This window comes from Micromonas commoda, chromosome 9, assembly GCF_000090985.2.
Source record: "Micromonas commoda chromosome 9, complete sequence".
Lineage (NCBI taxonomy): Eukaryota > Viridiplantae > Chlorophyta > Mamiellophyceae > Mamiellales > Mamiellaceae > Micromonas > Micromonas commoda.
In genome coordinates, this window is record NC_013046.1 from 1,189,914 (window position 1) to 1,208,137 (window position 18,224).

General features: G+C 67.1%; 7 protein-coding genes across 7 annotated transcripts; 3 read left to right on the forward strand and 4 right to left on the reverse strand.

Moving 5' to 3' along the window:
* Nucleotides 1–1,639: 1,639 nt before the first annotated feature.
* On the forward strand, nucleotides 1,640–5,933 carry MICPUN_85224 (predicted protein; the record flags this gene model as incomplete). The annotated part of the gene is made up of 5 exons (XM_002504377.1): nucleotides 1,640–2,472; nucleotides 2,581–2,890; nucleotides 3,002–4,059; nucleotides 4,163–4,835; nucleotides 5,058–5,933. 5 exons carry the CDS (start codon nucleotides 1,640–1,642, stop codon nucleotides 5,931–5,933), a joined length of 3,750 nt encoding a protein of 1,249 aa, XP_002504423.1.
* A 48-nt stretch (nucleotides 5,934–5,981) lies between these two features.
* On the reverse strand, nucleotides 5,982–7,934 carry MICPUN_61629 (predicted protein; the record flags this gene model as incomplete). The annotated part of the gene is made up of 1 exon (XM_002504702.1): nucleotides 5,982–7,934. One exon carries the CDS (start codon nucleotides 7,932–7,934, stop codon nucleotides 5,982–5,984), a length of 1,953 nt encoding a protein of 650 aa, XP_002504748.1.
* Nucleotides 7,935–8,062: 128 nt separating this feature from the next.
* MICPUN_61630 (predicted protein) lies at nucleotides 8,063–8,700 on the forward strand (the record flags this gene model as incomplete). The annotated part of the gene is made up of 2 exons (XM_002504378.1): nucleotides 8,063–8,642; nucleotides 8,690–8,700. The coding sequence occupies 2 exons, from the start codon at nucleotides 8,063–8,065 to the stop codon at nucleotides 8,698–8,700; spliced, it is 591 nt and encodes a 196-aa protein (XP_002504424.1).
* Nucleotides 8,701–8,784: 84 nt separating this feature from the next.
* MICPUN_61631 (predicted protein) lies at nucleotides 8,785–9,483 on the reverse strand (the record flags this gene model as incomplete). Its single annotated transcript, XM_002504703.1, has 1 exon — nucleotides 8,785–9,483. The coding sequence occupies one exon, from the start codon at nucleotides 9,481–9,483 to the stop codon at nucleotides 8,785–8,787; it is 699 nt and encodes a 232-aa protein (XP_002504749.1).
* A 232-nt stretch (nucleotides 9,484–9,715) lies between these two features.
* Nucleotides 9,716–12,655, reverse strand: MICPUN_97914 (predicted protein; the record flags this gene model as incomplete). Its single annotated transcript, XM_002504704.1, has 2 exons — nucleotides 9,716–9,889; nucleotides 9,965–12,655. 2 exons carry the CDS (start codon nucleotides 12,653–12,655, stop codon nucleotides 9,716–9,718), a joined length of 2,865 nt encoding a protein of 954 aa, XP_002504750.1.
* A 1,107-nt stretch (nucleotides 12,656–13,762) lies between these two features.
* On the forward strand, nucleotides 13,763–14,896 carry MICPUN_97915 (predicted protein; the record flags this gene model as incomplete). The annotated part of the gene is made up of 1 exon (XM_002504379.1): nucleotides 13,763–14,896. One exon carries the CDS (start codon nucleotides 13,763–13,765, stop codon nucleotides 14,894–14,896), a length of 1,134 nt encoding a protein of 377 aa, XP_002504425.1.
* A 153-nt stretch (nucleotides 14,897–15,049) lies between these two features.
* Nucleotides 15,050–16,992, reverse strand: MICPUN_108954 (predicted protein). Its single transcript, XM_002504705.1, has 2 exons — nucleotides 16,153–16,992; nucleotides 15,050–15,606 (listed from the first exon to the last, which is right to left on the reverse strand). Exons 1-2 carry the CDS (start codon nucleotides 16,922–16,924, stop codon nucleotides 15,323–15,325), a joined length of 1,056 nt encoding a protein of 351 aa, XP_002504751.1. The 5' UTR covers nucleotides 16,925–16,992; the 3' UTR covers nucleotides 15,050–15,322.
* Nucleotides 16,993–18,224: the final 1,232 nt, after the last annotated feature.

Sequence of the window (18,224 nt, forward strand, 5' to 3'; positions counted from 1 at the left end):
CGCGCTCCGGCGCTTCGCCGCGGCGCTCGCGTCCGACCAATCGCCCCTGGCGTCCTCCAACCGAGCGGCGCTCGCGGCGGTGGGCACCCATCTGATGCGTCGGGGCCGTTCGTTATCGTCCAAACCCGCGGAGTTCACCTTCGGGGACGAGGATCAGGCTCGGCGATACGACGACGCGCTGGCGTCGCAGGTGTTCAGGCCGTGGTGCGAAGCCATGGTCGAGATAAACGAGCCCGTGCCGGGGAACAAGGTCCTCGACCTCGCCTGCGGGACGGTGCGTTCGTCGACCCCGAGAATCTCGCAATCGTCCTCTTCGCCGCTCTAACCTCCGGCGTTCGTCGACCCCGCGCGATACCCCCCGCTTCTTTCCCCCATCCGACCGACCGACTGACGCCATCGTGACGTGTCAAACAAAACGCAGGGTATCAACACCATGCTACTGGCGTCGCGCGTGGGAGACAAGGTCCCCGGAGGGCAGGTCGTCGGCGTCGACGTGAGCCGCGGCATGCTCGCCGTCGCCGAGGCGAAGGCCAAAAACGCCCACCACGCAGCGCCCGCCTCCGACGGCGGCCCCGACGGAGGACTCGCCCCCGTGACGTTCCACTTCGGCGACGCGTGCGCCGAGGACACCCCGTGGCATGAACCCTTCCGCGGACGCTTCGACCGCGCGTACTGCCACCAGGGCTTGCAGTTCATGCTGGATCCGACCGAGGCGCTTAACAGGGTGCGTAGCTCTCTCGCGCCCGGCGGCCAGTTCACTTGCTCGGTGTGGGCGCCGATCGAGCACCAACCGCTCTTCCTCGCCGTGCACCGCGCCCTGTGCGGACCCGACGTGAACAAACCGGAGTGGGGCGAGACTTTACTCGCGCCGTTCGCGTGGAACTCGAACGGGGACACCCGCGGGTCGCACGCGGAGGGTGTTCGCAAGTTGGAGGACGCGTTGGCGAGAGCCGGGTTTGACGCTCCCGACGCGGCGGTGGAGCGGGGGTACGTGTATTTCGCGAACGCCGACGCCGCCGCTAACGTGGTGCGCGCGGCGCCGTTTTGGCCGGAGCTCATCGCGGACGAGGGCCTTCACGAGAGGTACGTGCGTGCGGTGAGTCACCGCCTCGCGGAGGCGGAGTCGGAGCTCGGCGGGTTCGCGAGGGTGGACGTCGCGGATGTCGCGGATGGTGGTTGGGGCGTCGTGGAGGCGGCGAAGAAGTCGGGGGGTAAGGGGGATGGAGACCTGATGGCGATACCGGCGGTGGCGTACTTTGGCCACGCGACGGCGCCGTGGAACGTCCTCGGGACCAAGGGGTGAGGCAGCTAAGGGCTAGAGACATTTTTGTCGAACCGTCATCAGACCAACCTGACCGGTTGCACTCGCGATGCCGGCGCAATTAGGTTAGGTCACAACAGCCCGCGCGCTCACCCGGCTTTCGGTCTCGGGTGAATGCAGCGCGCCGCCGCGGTCGCACGCGCGTGTCCACTCCGCGTCCCGACCGCCGACCGCCGCGCGTCCGCGTCCCGACCGACCCCCGCGCCGAACGTCCACCGCCGCCCGCGCCGCTCGGGTTCGTCGATCCCTTTTCGCGCGAGTGCCGAAGTCGCGGCGTCGTCGGTGACCTTCGAGGAGGAGTCGCCCGAGGCTGACGCCATGCCCTCGCGCGCTCCCGGCGACGACCGACCGTCGCCGCAGGGGTACTACCGCTGGCCCGCCCTCCACGGCGACGTCCTCGTCTTCGTGTGCGAGGACGACCTCTGGCGGTGCGACGTTGCCGGCGGTGTCGCCACCCGAATCACGGACGCTCCGGGACCCGTCCTCGCGCCGCTCGTCTCGCGCGACGGCACCCGAGTCGCGTTCACCGTGCAGCAGGACGCGTGCCAGGAGATCTACGTGGTTTCCACGCGGGGCGGGCCGGTGACGCAGGTGACGCACGCGGGAGCCGAGCGAACCCGCGTCGCGTGCTGGTCCGCGGACGACACGAGGCTCTTCTTCGCATCCAGCGCGGGGCAATCCTTCGTGGACGCCGATGAGCTGTGGTGCGTCGACATTGGCGGCGGCGACGACGACGACGGCGAAAGGGGAACGAGCCGACGCGGACGCATCGTCGAGCCGAGACGGTGCGGGTTCGGCCCCGTTCACGACGCGTGCGTCAGACCCTCGGGCGGTGACTCACCGGGCGGTGACGCATCATCGGGCGCGCCCCTTCTCGTGGCCAGAAACTCGGAGGACACGGCGGCGGCGCACTGGAAGGGGTACCGCGGCGGATGCGGCGGGTCCCTCTGGCTGGATCCCCGCGGCGACGGTCGCCGGTTCGTGCGGCTGGACGTGTCGCTGGAGGGCGCGGGTGTATCGGATGGTGCATCGGGCGTGAACGTCGGGAGCGTGGCGTGGGCGGTGGACGGTCGGATCACGCTCGTGGGGGACGACGGCGGCGGTCGGTCCAACCTGTACAGCTTCGACGCGGCCGACGCGGTGGCCAGGGCGTCGGCGCTTTTGGGCGGTGACTCACCAACCGACGGTGGTGAGTCACCGGTGGGAGTCGTCTCGGTCGTGGCGACCCGTCACACCGCGCGAAGCGATCACTGCGTGAGGCACGCGTCGCCGGATGCCGCCGCCGCGCCGAGCGCGTCGTCGGTGAAAGTCGCATACGTATCCGGCGGCAGGCTGTTTACCAGCGTCCTCGGGGACGGTCCTACCGGGTCTTGGGGTCCCGTGGTCGGGACGGAGGTTCTCGTGGAGTGGCGCGGTTCGCGAGCGGGACGCGAGCGACGCGCGGTGGACGCCGAGGATTACGTCGACGGTTGGAGCATCCACCCGGAAGGGCTCACGATGCTCGCCAACGTCCGCGGTCGAATGTTCTCCATGGGTCTGTGGGACGGACCCGCGCTGGAGTACGAGCCGGTGACCGAGCACGACCCGAACGTTCCTGAGGTTGCCGGCTCGATTCCACCTCAGCTCGCCCCGCCGGGCGCCGCGCAGCTTCGCGAGCTCGTCACGACGCACGGCGCGCAGCCCAGGTGCAGGCTGGGGCGGTACCTCTGGGACGGTCGAAGAGTCGCGATGGTCACGGACGCGTCGGGCGAGGACGACGTAGAGATCCATTCCGAGGATGGCGACTTTCGTAAACGTCGCCTGTGTATACCCCCGGCGGTGCTGGGCCGTGTGGACGAGATGGTCTCGAGCCCGGAGTCCCCTTTGATCGCGGTGGTGAACCACAGGGCGAGGTTGCTTATAATCGATGCGGAAACTGGAAAGGTTCGCACTGCGGATTTTTCCGACGAGGCCGGCGGCGTCGGCGACCTCGCGTGGTCGCCGTGCGGGAACTGGCTGGCGTACACGAGGTACGACGACCCTGAGCGTTCGCGGGTTCGAATCCTGGACGCGCGAAGCGGTGAGGTTCGTGACGCGACGGCGCCGGTGCTCGGCGACTGCGCGCCGAGCTGGGATCCTTCCGGCAACTTTTTATATTTTCTCTCCGCCAGGGAGCTGGAGCCGATGTACGATTCCGGGCGGTTCGGGCTGTCGTTTCACGGGATACACAGGCCGCACGCGATCGCGTTGAGGGCGGACGTGCCCAACCCGCTGCTCCGGGAGCTCCGGCCGCCGCACGACAGCGAATCATCCTCCGGCGGGAGCGATTACGAAGACACAGAATCCGACACCGACGACGACGACGACTACGATACCGACGACACCGACGCGGACGCTCCGGAACCCATCGAGATCGATTTCGACGGCATCTCCGGCCGCATCGTCGCGCTGCCGATGCCCGCGGGTCGGTACGGGTCCCTCACCGCGCTGGACGACGGTAAGTTTATGGTGATCAGGTACCCGGCTCGTCGAGGCGGTCGGGTCGGCTTGGACGCGCCCTACTACGACTCCGACGCGTCCGACTCGGATACCGACGACGAGGGAGGCGGCGGCGGCGGTTCGGGCGGCGCGTTGCTGCGCTTCGACGTCCGGCAGCTCAAGACGTGCGTGTTGATCGACGACGGCGTTCGGTCCGTCGAGCTATCCATGGACCGCCGGTCGATGCTCGTGGAGAAGCGCGACGACTACGGCTGCGTCGAGTTGAGGTGAGTTTATTTTTATTTTCGTATGGGCAATTAGACTGACGTGGTTTTTTGTTTACAGGGCGTACAAAGCCGGCGCCAAACCGGACGACGAGGACAGCGACGGCGAGGACGTGGACGACACCGCGCCGAATCGCAGGAGCGGTTTGATCGACATCGACGGCAGGTTGGACGTCGTGGTCGACCCCGGCGCGGAGTGGGCGCAGATGCTGGGCGAGACGTGGCGGCGCCTGAGGGACGAGTGGTGGCACCCGGGGATGCGATTCGGGGACGACTCCGGCGTGTGCGACTGGCCGCACGTGTTGCAGAGGTACACAAAGGTTCTTCCGAGGGTCACGTCGCGGCACGAGCTCGCGGACATGATGCGGGACATGGTGGCGGAGCTCAGGTCGTCGCACGTGAGCGTCTACACCGGCGACGTCGGCGAGCACCGACGCAGGCGCGCGCACTCGCCGGGACACCTCGGGGCTGATTTTACGTGGGACCCCTCCGTGCGCGGCTACGTCGTGGCGAAGATTGTGGAAGGGGACGTCTGGGACGAGCACACGGGCGGGGCGCTGCGAAAACCCGGCGTGAACGTCGCTGTGGGTGACGTGCTGACCCACGTCAACAGGGTCCGCTTGACCTCGGAGGTTGGCCCGTCCGTCGCGTTGGTGGGCAAGGGGGGAGCCGAGGTTCTCCTGACGTTCACCGCGGGCGATGGACCGCGGCGGCCGCTCGGCGCGTCCATGGAGTTCGGCGCCGGCGGGGCCCTCGCGCAGAGGATCGCGGCGGTCTCGCTCGCAGACTCGATTGACGAGAGCGGCGGCAAGGGGAAAAACAGCGGCAAGGGAAAGACGGGCGGCAAGGGGAAAAACGGCAAGGCCAACAGGTTCGCTCCGCCGCCGCCGCCGCCGCCGCCGAAAGTCGACAAAAAGGGTGTGGCGAAACCCGCGGACGCGACGCGTAAACCCGGCGCACGGTTCGACGTCCGCGTCCGCGCGATGCACTCGGAGCTCGACGCGAGGTACCGCGACGCGATCCGAGACAGGACCAAACGCGTCGACGTCCTCGGGAAAGGTTTGGTCGGTTATCTTCGACTCCCCGACATGGAGCGCACGGGGTACTCGGAGTTTTGGAGGCACTTCCCGCACGAGGTTCGCAAGGGCGCGCTCGTGGTGGATTTGAGAGGGAACCTCGGCGGTCACATCTCGGAGCTGCTGCTCGCAAAGTTGGCGCAGAGGCCGTTGGCTTGGGACGTCCCGAGGCGGGGGTCGCCCACCGTGTACCCCAGCCACGCGAGCGGCGCGGTTGTGGCGCTCGTAGACGAGAACACCGGCAGCGACGCGGAGCTGGCGGCGGAGGCGTTCCGTCGCCTGGGCCTCGGGCGCGTGGTGGGCGCGAGGACGTGGGGCGGTCTGTTGACCACGTCGGATTCCTTCAAGCTCGTGGACGGGTCGGAGGTGTCCATGCCCCAGCAGGCGGTGGCCATGCCCCCCGCGGGCGGGGTCGATTCCGGCAGGCACCCCGAGATTGCCAACGGGATCGAGAACCGCGGGGTGGTTCCGGACGTCGAGGTGGCCAACGCTCCGCACGACTACGCGACCGACGCGGATCCGCAGCTGGACGCCGCGGTGAGGGAGGCGCTCGCGCTGTTAGCCGCGAATCCCCCCGCGAGATTCGACAACACGTCGAGGACGACGGATGAGGACGAGGCCAGGGCGGCGGCTGCAGAGCGGGCGCACGTCGGGCCGGGCGGGTCCAGGTGGCCGTTCAAGACGTACGCGCCGTACCCGGAGGACGGCGACGAGGAGGAGGAGGAGGTTCACGAGCGGTTCCCCGAGCGCGAGAGGCGCAAGAAACTTCCGAAGGGTGCCAAGGGGAAGCGGTGAGTGAGAGTAGACTACATTTTTTTAAAAAACCAGCTATGAGTACGCTACTCACAGGCGCGCCAGGCGCGCGAGCACGTCGTCGACGCGCCCGAGCCTCGAGCCCATGTTCATCCCCACGTCCCTCGACGCCGCCCTCGCCCTCTCCTCCTCCGCGTCTATGAGTTCCAGTATGGCTTTCTTCCTCGGCCCGTCGCTTTTTTTAGCGTCAGTCGCCGCCGTGCCCCTCGCCGCCGTCGGCGCCCACGACGCGTCCCCCCGCAGCGCCGCCCGCACGTCCCGCTCGTCCACCCCGGGCTTGGCGAGCGCGCGTTTCAGGGACCTGTACGCCTCGGATGCGTTACTGAAAACGCCCGTTCGGTGATGCGAGTCGTCGTCCGAAACCCGTAACGCCCTCGCGAGCCGAGCGGTGGGACTCCCCGGCCGGGCGTCGACGACGGCGTCGGGCGATGCGTTCGAGGCGCTCGAGTCGGAGGTGCTCGTGGCGTACGGCGAGTACCGCCCGTCTATGGCGTTTCGAGTCGAGCCAGCCGTTTCTCCTCCGAATAGAAACGTCTCGTCGTCCTCCTCGACCTCGAAGGAAACCTCCGTCGCGAGCTCGGGTCCAAAAAAATACGCCTCTTCCCTTTCGCTCGGCGCCGTGAGCATCACCGCGCATCGACCGATCGCCTTCCCGAACGAGTTGAACCCACCGAGGGGCACCGCCAGCGTGCGTTTACCCCCCAGCTCGCACCTTCGAACCGACACGAACGAATCCGCGTGCACCTCCACGGCGTCGCGAGTCCACTGCGCGAACCGATTGGAACGCGCGCCGCGACCCCGCGCCCTCGGCGACGTCACGTCCATCGCGCCCGTCACGTCCGTCACGTCCGGAACCCTAAACCCTAGACCGTACCCGTCGTCCGCGTCGAACGCGTCGCGCGTCGCCGCCGCGATCGCGCGCGCCGCGACGGGGTTCCCGCTCGCGCCAACTTCCCGCAGTCGCCGCGTCGACTCGTACAGCCGACGAAGCGGGTCCAAGTCGCCGACGTCGTTATCGGCCAGGTTCAGCACCCGGAGGTTTGGCGCGAACGCGCCGGCGCACGCGGCGGCTGGATCTCCCAACGCGCTCATCCGCGGGGACTGGTCCGAGAGGTCCAGACGTTCCAGCGCCGGGAACGCGGGCGCGCGAGAGCGAGGGACGCCCGCGGATTCGATCGTCGAGGAATGTCGATTGTCTGTCGATTGTGTGTCGCATTCGACGAAGACTCGGTCGACGCGGTTGCCCGCGAGGTTGAGCGTCACGAGCCTGGGAAGCCCCGCGAGGTGCGCCAGCGCGGAGGAGTCGAGGGAGTTGTACGATAGGTCGAGCTCCACGAGCTTGCGCAGTCCCCCGGCGGTTTCCGCGATGGACGCGGCGGACGGAAGGTTCTCAAACGCGTTGCACGGCGCCGCGAGCCTTCGCAGCTTTGGCAGCGACGTCGCGAGGATGGCCAAGGGGTGGACCGGGAGAACGTCCGCGTCTCGTCCCAGGGCGTTATCCCCGACGTCGAGCACGACGAGGTGCGCCGCGAAGATGGCGAGGTCGCGCGCGGGACCGAGGCGGGCGAAGTCGCCGCCGGAGCACGTCGCGTGCGTGCACTCCGCCGCGTCGGTCGCTCGGCACCTCGCGAAGATGGCGCGCGAGTCCAGCGTGTTGCCCCGGACGGGCGGGGTCTTTGGGGGCGGATCCGGGGTTTGGGGGATCGACGCGGGGGCGACGTTCGCATCGTCGGTGTCGCTCGCATCGTCCGCCGCCTCGTCCGAGACGGAACCCTCGTCGTCGCCGGCATCCTCGGAGCCCGAGCCCGCGTCGGACTCATCATCGGACCCGTCGACGCTGTCCTCGTCTTCGACGTCTTCGTCGTTCGCCCCCGCGTCGACGCCGACGTGGACGGAGGATTCGTTCGACCCGGGGCGGTCGTGCGGAGGTACGCGGTCGTCTCCATCCGCGTCGGCCTCGATGACGGGGTCTTCCGACGCCATGACGACCCGCCGCGCGCGCGCACCGCTGTGAGGGGTGGCGTCCCGATTTGGCAGCCGAGGTCAGTTTGGAGCGGTCACTGGACGTTGGCCGTGGATATTTCGAGTGGCGCGCGGCAGGCGGGTGGGGGATGAAGCCGACGACGATCTGGCGGCCGAACGTCAGAGTGACCCTCGACGAGTATGGCGAAGTCGAGGACACGGAGAGTGGTGGAGAGGAGGTGACGAAGCAGGGGGCGAAGCGGAAGAGAGGCCCTGCCACGAAGGGGCCGTGCGAGCACGGGGTGAAGCCTCGGTCGCGGTGCAAGGTGTGCAGCGCTTGTCCGCACGGGAAGCGGCGCTCTCAGTGCAAGGAGTGCGGTGGGGGCTCAATCTGCGAGCACGGCCGTGTGCGCTCTTACTGCAAGGAGTGCGGTGGTGCAGGAATCTGCGAGCACGGTCGTCAGCGCTCTCACTGCAAGGAGTGCGGTGGGTCTCAAATCTGCGAGCACGGACGTGTACGCTCTCAGTGCAAGGAGTGCGGTGGGTCTCAAATCTGCGAGCACGGTCGTGTACGCTCTCAGTGCAAGGAGTGCGGTGGGTCTCAAATCTGCGAGCACAGTCGTCAGCGCTATTATTGCAAGGAGTGCGGTGGTGCATCATTCTGCGAACACGGTCGTCAGCGGTCTATGTGCAAGGAGTGCGGTGGGGGCTCAATCTGCGGGCACGGTCGTGAGCGCCGCAGGTGCAAAGAGTGCGGCGGGTCTGGAATCTGCGAGCACGGTCGTAGGCGCTCTCAGTGCAAGGAGTGTCGCGCCGCGAAGGCTGGGAAATGACGTTGTTAGTCTTCGGTGTTGTTCACTACGAAGGTACATCAGAGCTCTTTCTTCTTCTCCGCACCCGCCGCCTTCCTCGGCTTGGCCAGCGCGTTCACCCCCGCCACCGCCGCGGCTCCACCCATCGCGCCGATGAAGTACGTCGCGCACTCCATCACCGACGCTTTAGACGTCAGGTCCCCGTCCCACGCGTGCGTCGCCAACACCACCGCCGGGTTCATGAATCCGCACGAGTACTCGCATCGCTCCACCATGACGGTGAGCACGTAGAAGAACGCGCCGGCGTACGGTGCCATGACGTCGCCGAACATGGGCTGGATCGCACCCGCGAAGAGGAAGTTGGTGAAGGCGACCGCCGCCTCCGCCAAAGCGCCGTGCACCGGCCCGGCGGCAGCCTTCACCGCGTTGATGCCCGCGTACCCGGCCATCGGAAGCGCGTCGAGCAGTAATCCGTACGCGATCGTCCCGACCGCGGTGCCGACGATGGTGCACACGAACCCGACGGCCGCCGCGCCCCCGGGTATCTCGCCGAGGAGCCAGAAGAGGAAGTACACCGTCGGGTTGTTGCACGCTCCGCCGGACACCCTGCTGTAGAAGGGACCGAAGAAGAAGCAGAGGTTGATGAAGACGAAGGTGAGCAGGAGCTGCGTGTGGTCGGGCGCGACGCCGGTGACGCGCTCGATGAGGGGCGTGGCCAGCGCGATCTCCACCGCGATGTTGTTCATGCAGAAGGACATGAACGCGCTGGACGCGAGCTCGCGCGCGGGGGTCGTGCCTGGCATGGTCGGTGGTGCGCGCGAGTGGTGAGTGTGCTGACTCACTCATCACAGGGTTTTCGTCGCCGCGGACGAGGCCTGCCGCGAAAACGCGTTCGACTCACCTTTTGTAGGAAAGGAAACGACAGCTCGCGTGCGACGCTTCGCACTCGTGTAAAATCGCACTACATGGGCTTTAAAGAATAACGATCAATCACGCGGCCACCTCCTCCGCCTTCTTCGCCGGCACCCTCAGGCTCGGGTCCTTCTCGATGACGATGGGCGTGCACCTCGGGCACAGCTCCGGGTGCCGCTCGTCCGAACCCAGCCCGCCAAAGTACCCCCAGCACCGAGCGCACTTGGCGCCGTCAGCTTTGCACGCGCCAACCTTGACGACAGCGTCGGCGCCGTCGCCGATGGAGATGCCGTCGAGCTTAGCCTGCGCGGCGGTGATCTCGCTCACGCACTGCCCGCCGCATTTAGCGGTGACGTCGTCGACGGAGGAGACCACCTCCAACTGCGAGACGATGAACGCCTGCTTGAGCTCCTCGGCGCGCGTGGTAATCGCATCCGCGAGCGCCGCGTCGGAGGCGTAAATCACAGCCTTGGCCTCGAGCGACGCGCCGAGGATCTTCTCGTTGCGCCCAGTCTCGATGGCGCGGTTCACCTCGCCGCGGATCGCCAGCGCGGTGGCCCAGAACCCCGCCTCGGCGTCGTCCATCCCCGCGGTCCACTCGGGCGCAGCGTCGACCCACCCCCTTAGAAACACCGATTCGTGCCCGGGCTTGTACGGGAGGGCGGTGAACGCCTCCTCCGCCATGTGGGGCGCGATCGGGGCGACGACGCACAGGAGCCTGGTGACAATCTCGTTCACCACCGTCTGCGCGCACCGCCGAGGGACGCCCGTGGGCGACTCCACGTACAGGCGGTCCTTGGACGCGTCGAGGTAGACGTTTGATAAAAACGCGGTGAAGGATTGGAGCTGCGCGGTGACTTGCGAGTACTGGTGCGTCGCGTACGCCCTGTCCATCTCGGCGAGCATGTCCGCGGTCCTGCGCAGGGCGTACCTGTCGAAGGACGGGAGCTGGTCGTAGGGCACCGCGTCGAGGAGCGGGTCGAAATCGCCGATGTTGCCCATGAGGAACCGGAGCGTTCCGCGGAGTTTGCGATAGGCATCCGACGTCTGCTTCAAGATGTTCACGCCGATGAGGACGTCGCTCGTGTAGTCCGTGGACGCCACCCACAGCCGAAGGGTGTCGGCGCCGAACGCGGGCTCCGTCTTTTGGTTCTTGCCGCCCTCGATGATGAGCCTCGGGTCGATGACGTTGCCCAGACTCTTGGACATCTTGTACCCCTTCTCGTCGAGGACAAAGCCGTGCGTGAGGATCTTCTCGTAGGGAGCCTTACCGGCTGCCGCGACGCCCGTGAGGAGGGACGACTGGAACCAGCCTCGGTGCTGGTCGGAGCCCTCGAGGTACATGTCCGCCGGGTACTTCAAACCGCGCGATTTGACCACGCCCGCCCACGAGGAACCGCTGTCGAACCAGACGTCCATCGTGTCCGTTCCCCGGACCAGCGAATCCGCCTTGTCCTTGTACGCGTCCGGGAGGAGGTCGACGAGGTCGAGCTCCCACCACGCGTCGGTGCCCTTGGTGCGAACGATCTCGGTCACGTGCTCGATCGTCGCCTTGTCCATGAGCGGCTCCTTGGTCTCCTTGTCGTAGAAGCAGGGAATCGGAACTCCCCAGGAGCGCTGCCGCGAGATGCACCAGTCGTTGCGGCCGCTCACCATCGGTCGCATTCGCTTGGCGCCAGACGCGGGGACAAACTCAATCTTATCGAGCTCGGCGAGCGCCTCGTCCCGAAATCCCTCCACGGACGCAAACCACTGCTCGGTGGCGCGGAAGATGGTGGGTTTCTTCGTGCGCCAGTCGTACGGGTACTTGTGGTTGTAGGGCTCCTGGAGGATGAGCGCGTCGGAGTGCCGAAGTTTCTCGATGCACGCCTCGTTGCCGTCCTTCAGGACCGACTTACCGACGAGATCGTCGCCAGCCTCGTCGGTGAAGAGGCCCTTGTCGTCCACGGGCGAGAGCAGGGGTAGCCCGAACTTCAGGCCCGTCATGTAATCCTCCTGGCCGTGGCCCGGCGCGGTGTGAACCAAGCCGGTGCCGCTGTCGGTGGTGATGTAGTCGCCCCCCGCGACGACGGGCGAGGCTCGGCCGTACATGGGGTGCGTGTACTCGAAGCCGACGAGCGCGCTGCCCGGAACGGTGCACAAAGTCTCGAGCGTGAGACCCCACGTCGTCGCCACCTCGGCGACCAAACCCTGCGCCACGACCAGCGTCTTGCCCACCATCCGGCTCGACTCCTTCTCGACGTCGCCCGACGCGCCCGTCACCTTCACGAACGAGTACTCGAGTTTGTCGTTGACCGCGACCGCCGCGTTGGCGGGCATGGTCCACGGCGTGGTGGTCCACACCGCCAGGGACGCGCCCGCCTCGAGCACCGACGCGTGCTCGGCTGGGAAACCGTCGGGGATATTTCCGGAGACCAACGGAAACGCCACGTAGACGCTCTGGCTCACGTGACCCTCCGGGTACTCCAGCTCCGCCTCCGCCAGCGCCGTCATGGACGAAGGCGACCAGTGCACGGGCTTCTTGCCGCGGTACACGTGCCCGTTGAGGAACATCTGCCCAAACACCTCCATCTGCGCAGCCTCGTACTCGGGCAGTAACGTCAGGTACGGATCCTCCCAATCGCCCCACACGCCGTACCGACGAAACGCGTCGCGCTGCTTGTCAACCGTCTTGAGCGCGAACGCGCGAGCCTTCTTGCGGAGCTTGATCGGGGTGAGCGCCTTTCGCGCGTCCGCGTCGATGGACTGGAGGACCTTGAGCTCGATGGGTAAGCCGTGGCAATCCCACCCGGGGACGTACCGCACGCGCTTGCCCTTCATCATCTGGTATCGGTTGACGAAATCTTTCAGGATCTTGTTCAGCGCGTGGCCGATGTGGAGGTCGCCGTTGGCGTAGGGCGGTCCGTCGTGGAGGGTGAACATCTCGGCGTCGGCGCGCTCGGCGATTTGCTCGTAGATTTTGTTGTCCGCCCACCACTGCTGAATCGCGGGCTCCTTCGTCACCGAGTTGGCGCGCATCTCGAAGTCCGTCTTTGGTAGGAGCACGGTGTGCCCGTAGACGTTGTCCTCCTTCTTGGGCTTGTTCTTGCCCTTGCCCTTGCCTCCGCCCTCCGCGGCGACGACGCAGAGTGAGCGAGAGGTGTGGGTGAGATGCGCGGGCGCGAGGTTGCCTCGGCGGATGGTGGTGGCGCTCACGTTGGACGACGCGCGGAACGCCAGGGATCCCGTCCGGTGGCTGGGGTGCGCAGCGGCGGTGGCTCCCATGAGGCGCACCGCGACGCGCGGGCGCGCGGCGGTGGACGCGCGAGAACACATCGCCGGCGCGAGCATCCTGCCGGCTGCCATCATGTACGCGCGGACGACCGTGGGGTACGCTAGGCGAGTGAGATGGGACGTACCTCCCTCCGTGGGCAGGCGCCAATGCTTTTTTGCCCTCAAACCTATCCGATGACGTCGCGGTGGTGGTCTTGAGGCTCACATTGTCCTCCCACGGCGTCCGTAGGGGCATTTGGTCAGGTCTCTGAACCCGGGTGGTTATGGGCCCAAAAAGCGATATTTTCGCGTCTCTCCGCGTGAAAAGGAACCCCGCGCCGGCCCCCCGCCTCCACCACCGCCGGGCGCAGGGTTTTCCGTCGCCCGCGTGATCGCGCCCCACGGTACATGTCTCACGCGGTATCCGCGCGGTTCGCGCCCGGATCGCGCTCAACGCGCGATGCCGACCCTTCAAAGAGGCGCGTCGCTTCGACCCTTCGGATGAGGACCCACAAACGTCGTCCTAACAACCTCGGCAGGCTCGCGATCGGCCCGCGCGCGGTCGCCGCGGCCGAGTCGAACGCGCCGGAGATCTCCCCGGAGTTTGCCTGCCCGTCCCTCGTGGAGAGGCACGGCCTCAAGCCCACGCAGTCCCCGTTCGCGGCGGGCTCCTTGGCCGGTAAGTGGGTCGCGGGTTTGGGTCAGAAATTCGTGACGAACGAGGACTGCGTGCTGCTGAACGCGCTGCGGTACGAGGTGCTCGAGTGCACCGTGCCCGCGCCCGACCCCACGGACGCGATGGTGGACGGCACGGACGATTGGGCGCACGACGGCGTGTGCGAGGTGGGCGGCGAGTGGCGGGGTAAGTGGGCCATGCGCGCCGGCCCGCGCGAGTCCATCTACTTTGAACCCGGCAAGGTCAAAGCCGCCATCGTCACCTGCGGCGGCCTCTGCCCGGGGCTCAACGACGTCATCAGGCAGCTGACGATCACGCTGGAGGAGTACGGCGTGAACGACATCAAGGGTATCCGGTACGGCTTCAGGGGTTTCTTCGAGCAGGAGGGCGAGCTTCGGCAGCCCATCAAGCTGACGTCTGATTTGGTAGAGACGATCCACTTGGAGGGCGGCAGCATCCTGGGTTCGTCCCGCGGTGGGAGCGACACGAGCGACATCGTGGACGCCATCGCTGAGATGCAGCTGGACTTTCTGTTCGTCATCGGCGGCAACGGGTCGCACGCGGGCGCGCTCGCCATCGATAACATGTGCCGCGAGCGGAACATGCCAACCGCGGTCATCGGCATACCCAAGACGATCGATAACGACATCCTGCTCCTCGACCGAACCTTCGGGTTCCAGACAGCCGTGGACGAGGCGATCAAGGCGATCAGATCTGCCGCCATCGAGGCTAGGTCCGCGTTCAACGGCGTCGGCCTCGTTCGCGTCATGGGTCGACAGTCGGGGTTCATTGCCATGCACGCCGCTCTGGCGTCGGGCGAGGTGGACGTCTGCCTGATTCCCGAGATTGACACCACCCTGGAGGGTCAAGGGGGCGTGCTGGCGCACGTGCGGAGGGTGCTGACCCGAAAAGAGCACTGCGTCATCGTCGTGGCGGAGGGCGCCGGGCAGGAGATCCTCGGTAAGATGGGGGAGACGGACGCGAGCGGCAACCCGGTTTTACAAAATTTCGCCAAGTTTCTCCAGAAGGAGATGAAGGAGAAACTCGCCGATTGCTCCCCGGACATCAAGTACATCGACCCGACGTACATGGTGCGCGCGTGTCCGACGAACGGGAGCGACGCAGTGTACTGTTCGCTGCTGGGTCAGAACGCCGTGCACGCGGCGTTTGCGGGCCTCTCGGGCGTCACCGTCGGCCTGTGCAACGGTCACTACGTGTACCTCCCGATCCCGCCGCTCATCTCGCGAGCGCGGGAGGTTGATCCGAACGGGCGGATGTGGGAGAGGCTCAAGCTGGCGATCCAGCAGCCGGTGTTCTCGGCGAGCGCGTGACGTAATTTTTCGGTAGTTTGGCTTGTAAGTTAACTGTTGGTTTCCAAAACGGCGTCGAAGGTCACCTCGGTGGAAGGTACCTCGGTGCTCAAAGGTGAATAAGCGCGGTTGTTATTACAATACCCAGCACCCACAGGTAGTACACAGATAATAAAAAGAAAAGAATGATGGCAATGTGCAAATAAGATCGTCCATGATGGCATGGTGTCAACATGTTTAATAAGGTCAACGTCGCCTGTAGGTCGAATTCCAATTTCGACCTCGCAGCAGCTTTGGCGAGCACACAAACAATGTGATTATGTACTCGAGGAACGGCACCGCACCGCCCTCGTAACCCCCATGTACAGCAGCAGCATATGTGTGTGCATATGTGCAGAGGCGCGCGTGCGTTTTGGCGTGTGGTTTCACGCCGACAGTCAACGACACTCACGCCCCGTAGAATTGGTCGTCGCCCAGCACCCCCTCGATCATGCCGAGGTGCTGAAAGGACGAGACCCGCGGTGGGCCGGGCGACCCCGGCGCGTTGGGACCCTTGATCCCAGCCCCGTTGAGGTGCACGTCCCCGTTGTGATCCACGGTGGGCACCCACTGCGGCTTGGCCGGGGGCGGCGGAGCCGGCGCGACGGCGTTGGGCGGCTCAAACGTCCCAGAGCCGGCGCCAGAGCCGTCGCGGCCGCCGTTGCCAAAGGCGTTGAAGCCCGCGGCGGCGGCGGCGGCGGCGGTCGGCGTGAGCCCGGGGGACATCGGCGTCTGCGGCGGGGAGGGCGAGTACTGCCGAGGATGCGCGTGCACGGCGTACCCGTTGACGCCGTTGACGCCGTTCAAGGGGTTCACCATACCCGGAGGAACGGAGGCGCCGTGCCCGTTGAGGAGCATCTGGAGCGCGGCGGCGTTGTTCGCCGTCTGAGCGCCGGCGCCGAACGCGATACCCCCGCCCGCACCAGCCGCGCCGCCCATCCAAAAGTTGGATCCGGTGCTGTTCCTCGGCGCGCCGTTAACCCCGGGTCCAATCGCGGATCCCTCGGAGATGCGCGGTTGGCGGGTCGTCTGGTCTAAACCCAAACTCGACATCCCCGCGAGCAGCGACATGGAGTCGCCAAACGCAGAGTCGAAGGACCTTCGCTGCAGCCCGGTTGGACCGTCGACGCCGCCGCGCAGCAACGCCGCCGCGGCGGACGCGGCGGAGAATTGCGAACTCGAGTGAAAGTTGGGGGGTTCCCGCGCGCCGCCGTCGCCGCCGCCGCCGCCGGTGCCGCCGGTGTTGCCGCTGCTCCCGGTGTTGCCGTTGCCGTCGTCGGAGCCCCTCGCGCTCCGCCCGCCGCCGCCAACTCCGCCGAGTCCATCCCTGGGCGAACCCCCCGGGGAGTTGCTCCCGCCGCTCCCGCCCGAGCTGCCGTTCCCGGAGCCCGAGCCGGAGCCGTTCCCAGAGCCGTGCCCGGAATATCCGAGCCCGCCGCCCGAGCTGACGTGCACGCCGGGGACGGGCACCGTCTGGCAGTAAGACGCGCCGCCGTGCCCGCCGCTCATGCCCTCGACGACTCCAGACCTGTTACCGCCGCCGGCCATCCCCGCGAGCACGTTGCCAAACGCATCCGTCGGCGGTCTCAGCTGGTGCGACGCGTGCGCGAAGAAGCACGCTCGCCGGGCGCACTGCAAACCATCCTTGCACAGCTGCGTCCTGTACCGGCTGGGGTGGAGCCAGCACTCGAAGACGCCGTGCGCGAACTCGCAGGCGTCCCCCCGCGGGCACGACCCTTTCCGAAACTCGGGGCACGCCGTGCCGCAGTAGTTGAACCGCCGCGGGTCCCGCCGCCTCGCCTTCTCGCCGGGGTGGGTGAAGGGGCACTCGGTCCAGTCGTGCGCGCGGGTTCGAGAGCACCGCCGAACCTTGAACTCGTACATGCGAAAGTCGTCCGACAGGCGAGTCTCCGCGTCCGGCTCGTTGCTCAGGTTGCCCGAGGAGTGGCCCGCGTTGGACTGTTTGGGCCCGTTCATCGTCGTCCCGTTCATCGTCGTCCCGTTCATCATCCCGCGTTCGTTCAGCCCGTTGTCGTCGTGGCCGAGGGAGTCGTCGCTGCTGTGGTTGCCGCCTCGGCCGTTGTACTCGTTGGGCGGAGAGGTTCCCTCGGACGAACCCCCCGACGACGAGTTACCGCCGCGCGAGCCGCTTCCGCTCCCCGGGCCGGCTTCGCCGCCGTTCTGACCCACGCCGAGAAACGAGGACCGGCCATACTCGGACCGGCCAACCGCCCCACCCAACGACCCGTTCTGACCGACGCCGCCGCCGGGAAGGACGTCCACGGGCAAACGCCCGTACGCGTCAGCCGCGGTCCTGTCCGCGCCGAAGAGCAGCAGCAGGCGGATAGCCTCGGCGCTCATGGCGGATCCCCCGGATGCGGCGCAGTGCATCGCGGTGCATCGCTCGGCATCCTCCGACCGCGCGTTGGGATCCGCGCCGGCGCGGAGCAGGTAGGACAACACCTCGAGTCCCCCGTGCGACGCCGCGACCATCAGCGGCGTGCGCCGCGTCCGCTCCAGCTGTTTCCTGCCCGCGTCAAGTCCGCGTTGTTCACCGGACTTGTTCACGCCGCTCGAGTCGGGCACGAGCCAATCGGCGGAGCAGTCCACCGGGACGGACTCCCGCTCCACGAGCCAGCGCACGGTGTGCAGGTCGTTGCTCGCGGCGGCGGCGAGGATGGGGGACGTGGACAGGGACATGGTTGCACACGCGCGAGCGCCGGTCAACGTCGCCGCCGCGATGACAAGTTTTTATCCGAGAATGAGTAGTGCGCGAGGTGACAACTCAGCACGTCTGCGGGGGGATCGGGGTGAACGGCGACCGTCAGTGACGTGATCCGGGTGCGTGCGGGAAGTGTTCGCGGGGCAATCTCGAGGACATGGAGTGTAGGGATGATCGCGGGTGAAGCACGGGTGAGGGACGCGCCGCGCGAGACGGGCGCGAGCGTCCCGGCGCCGCGGGTCGACGGCTGGAAAATTCCCCCAGCCGAAAAAGTACGCGCCAACGTGGAATGCAGGTGGTGCCCCGGCGGAGCACCCTCCCGCGGAAAACGCGCGAAGGAGCGTGACCCGATGCGGAGCGCCCGGGTGCGGCCTGCGTGGCGGTTTCACGACACGAGTCGGAAGCGATATCGCAGCCTGGCGCGGACGCTCCGTGGTCACCGGCCGGCACTCGACGCCCTTTCGGCGCGCTTCCCGGGGAGGGGAAAATGTCGCTCCGAGGTGCGAATGAGTGTTTCCCGGCCCGAAAGCCGCCGCGCCGGAAGCGCCGATGGCGCGCGTTCACACCCGAGACTCCCTCGAAAAAACC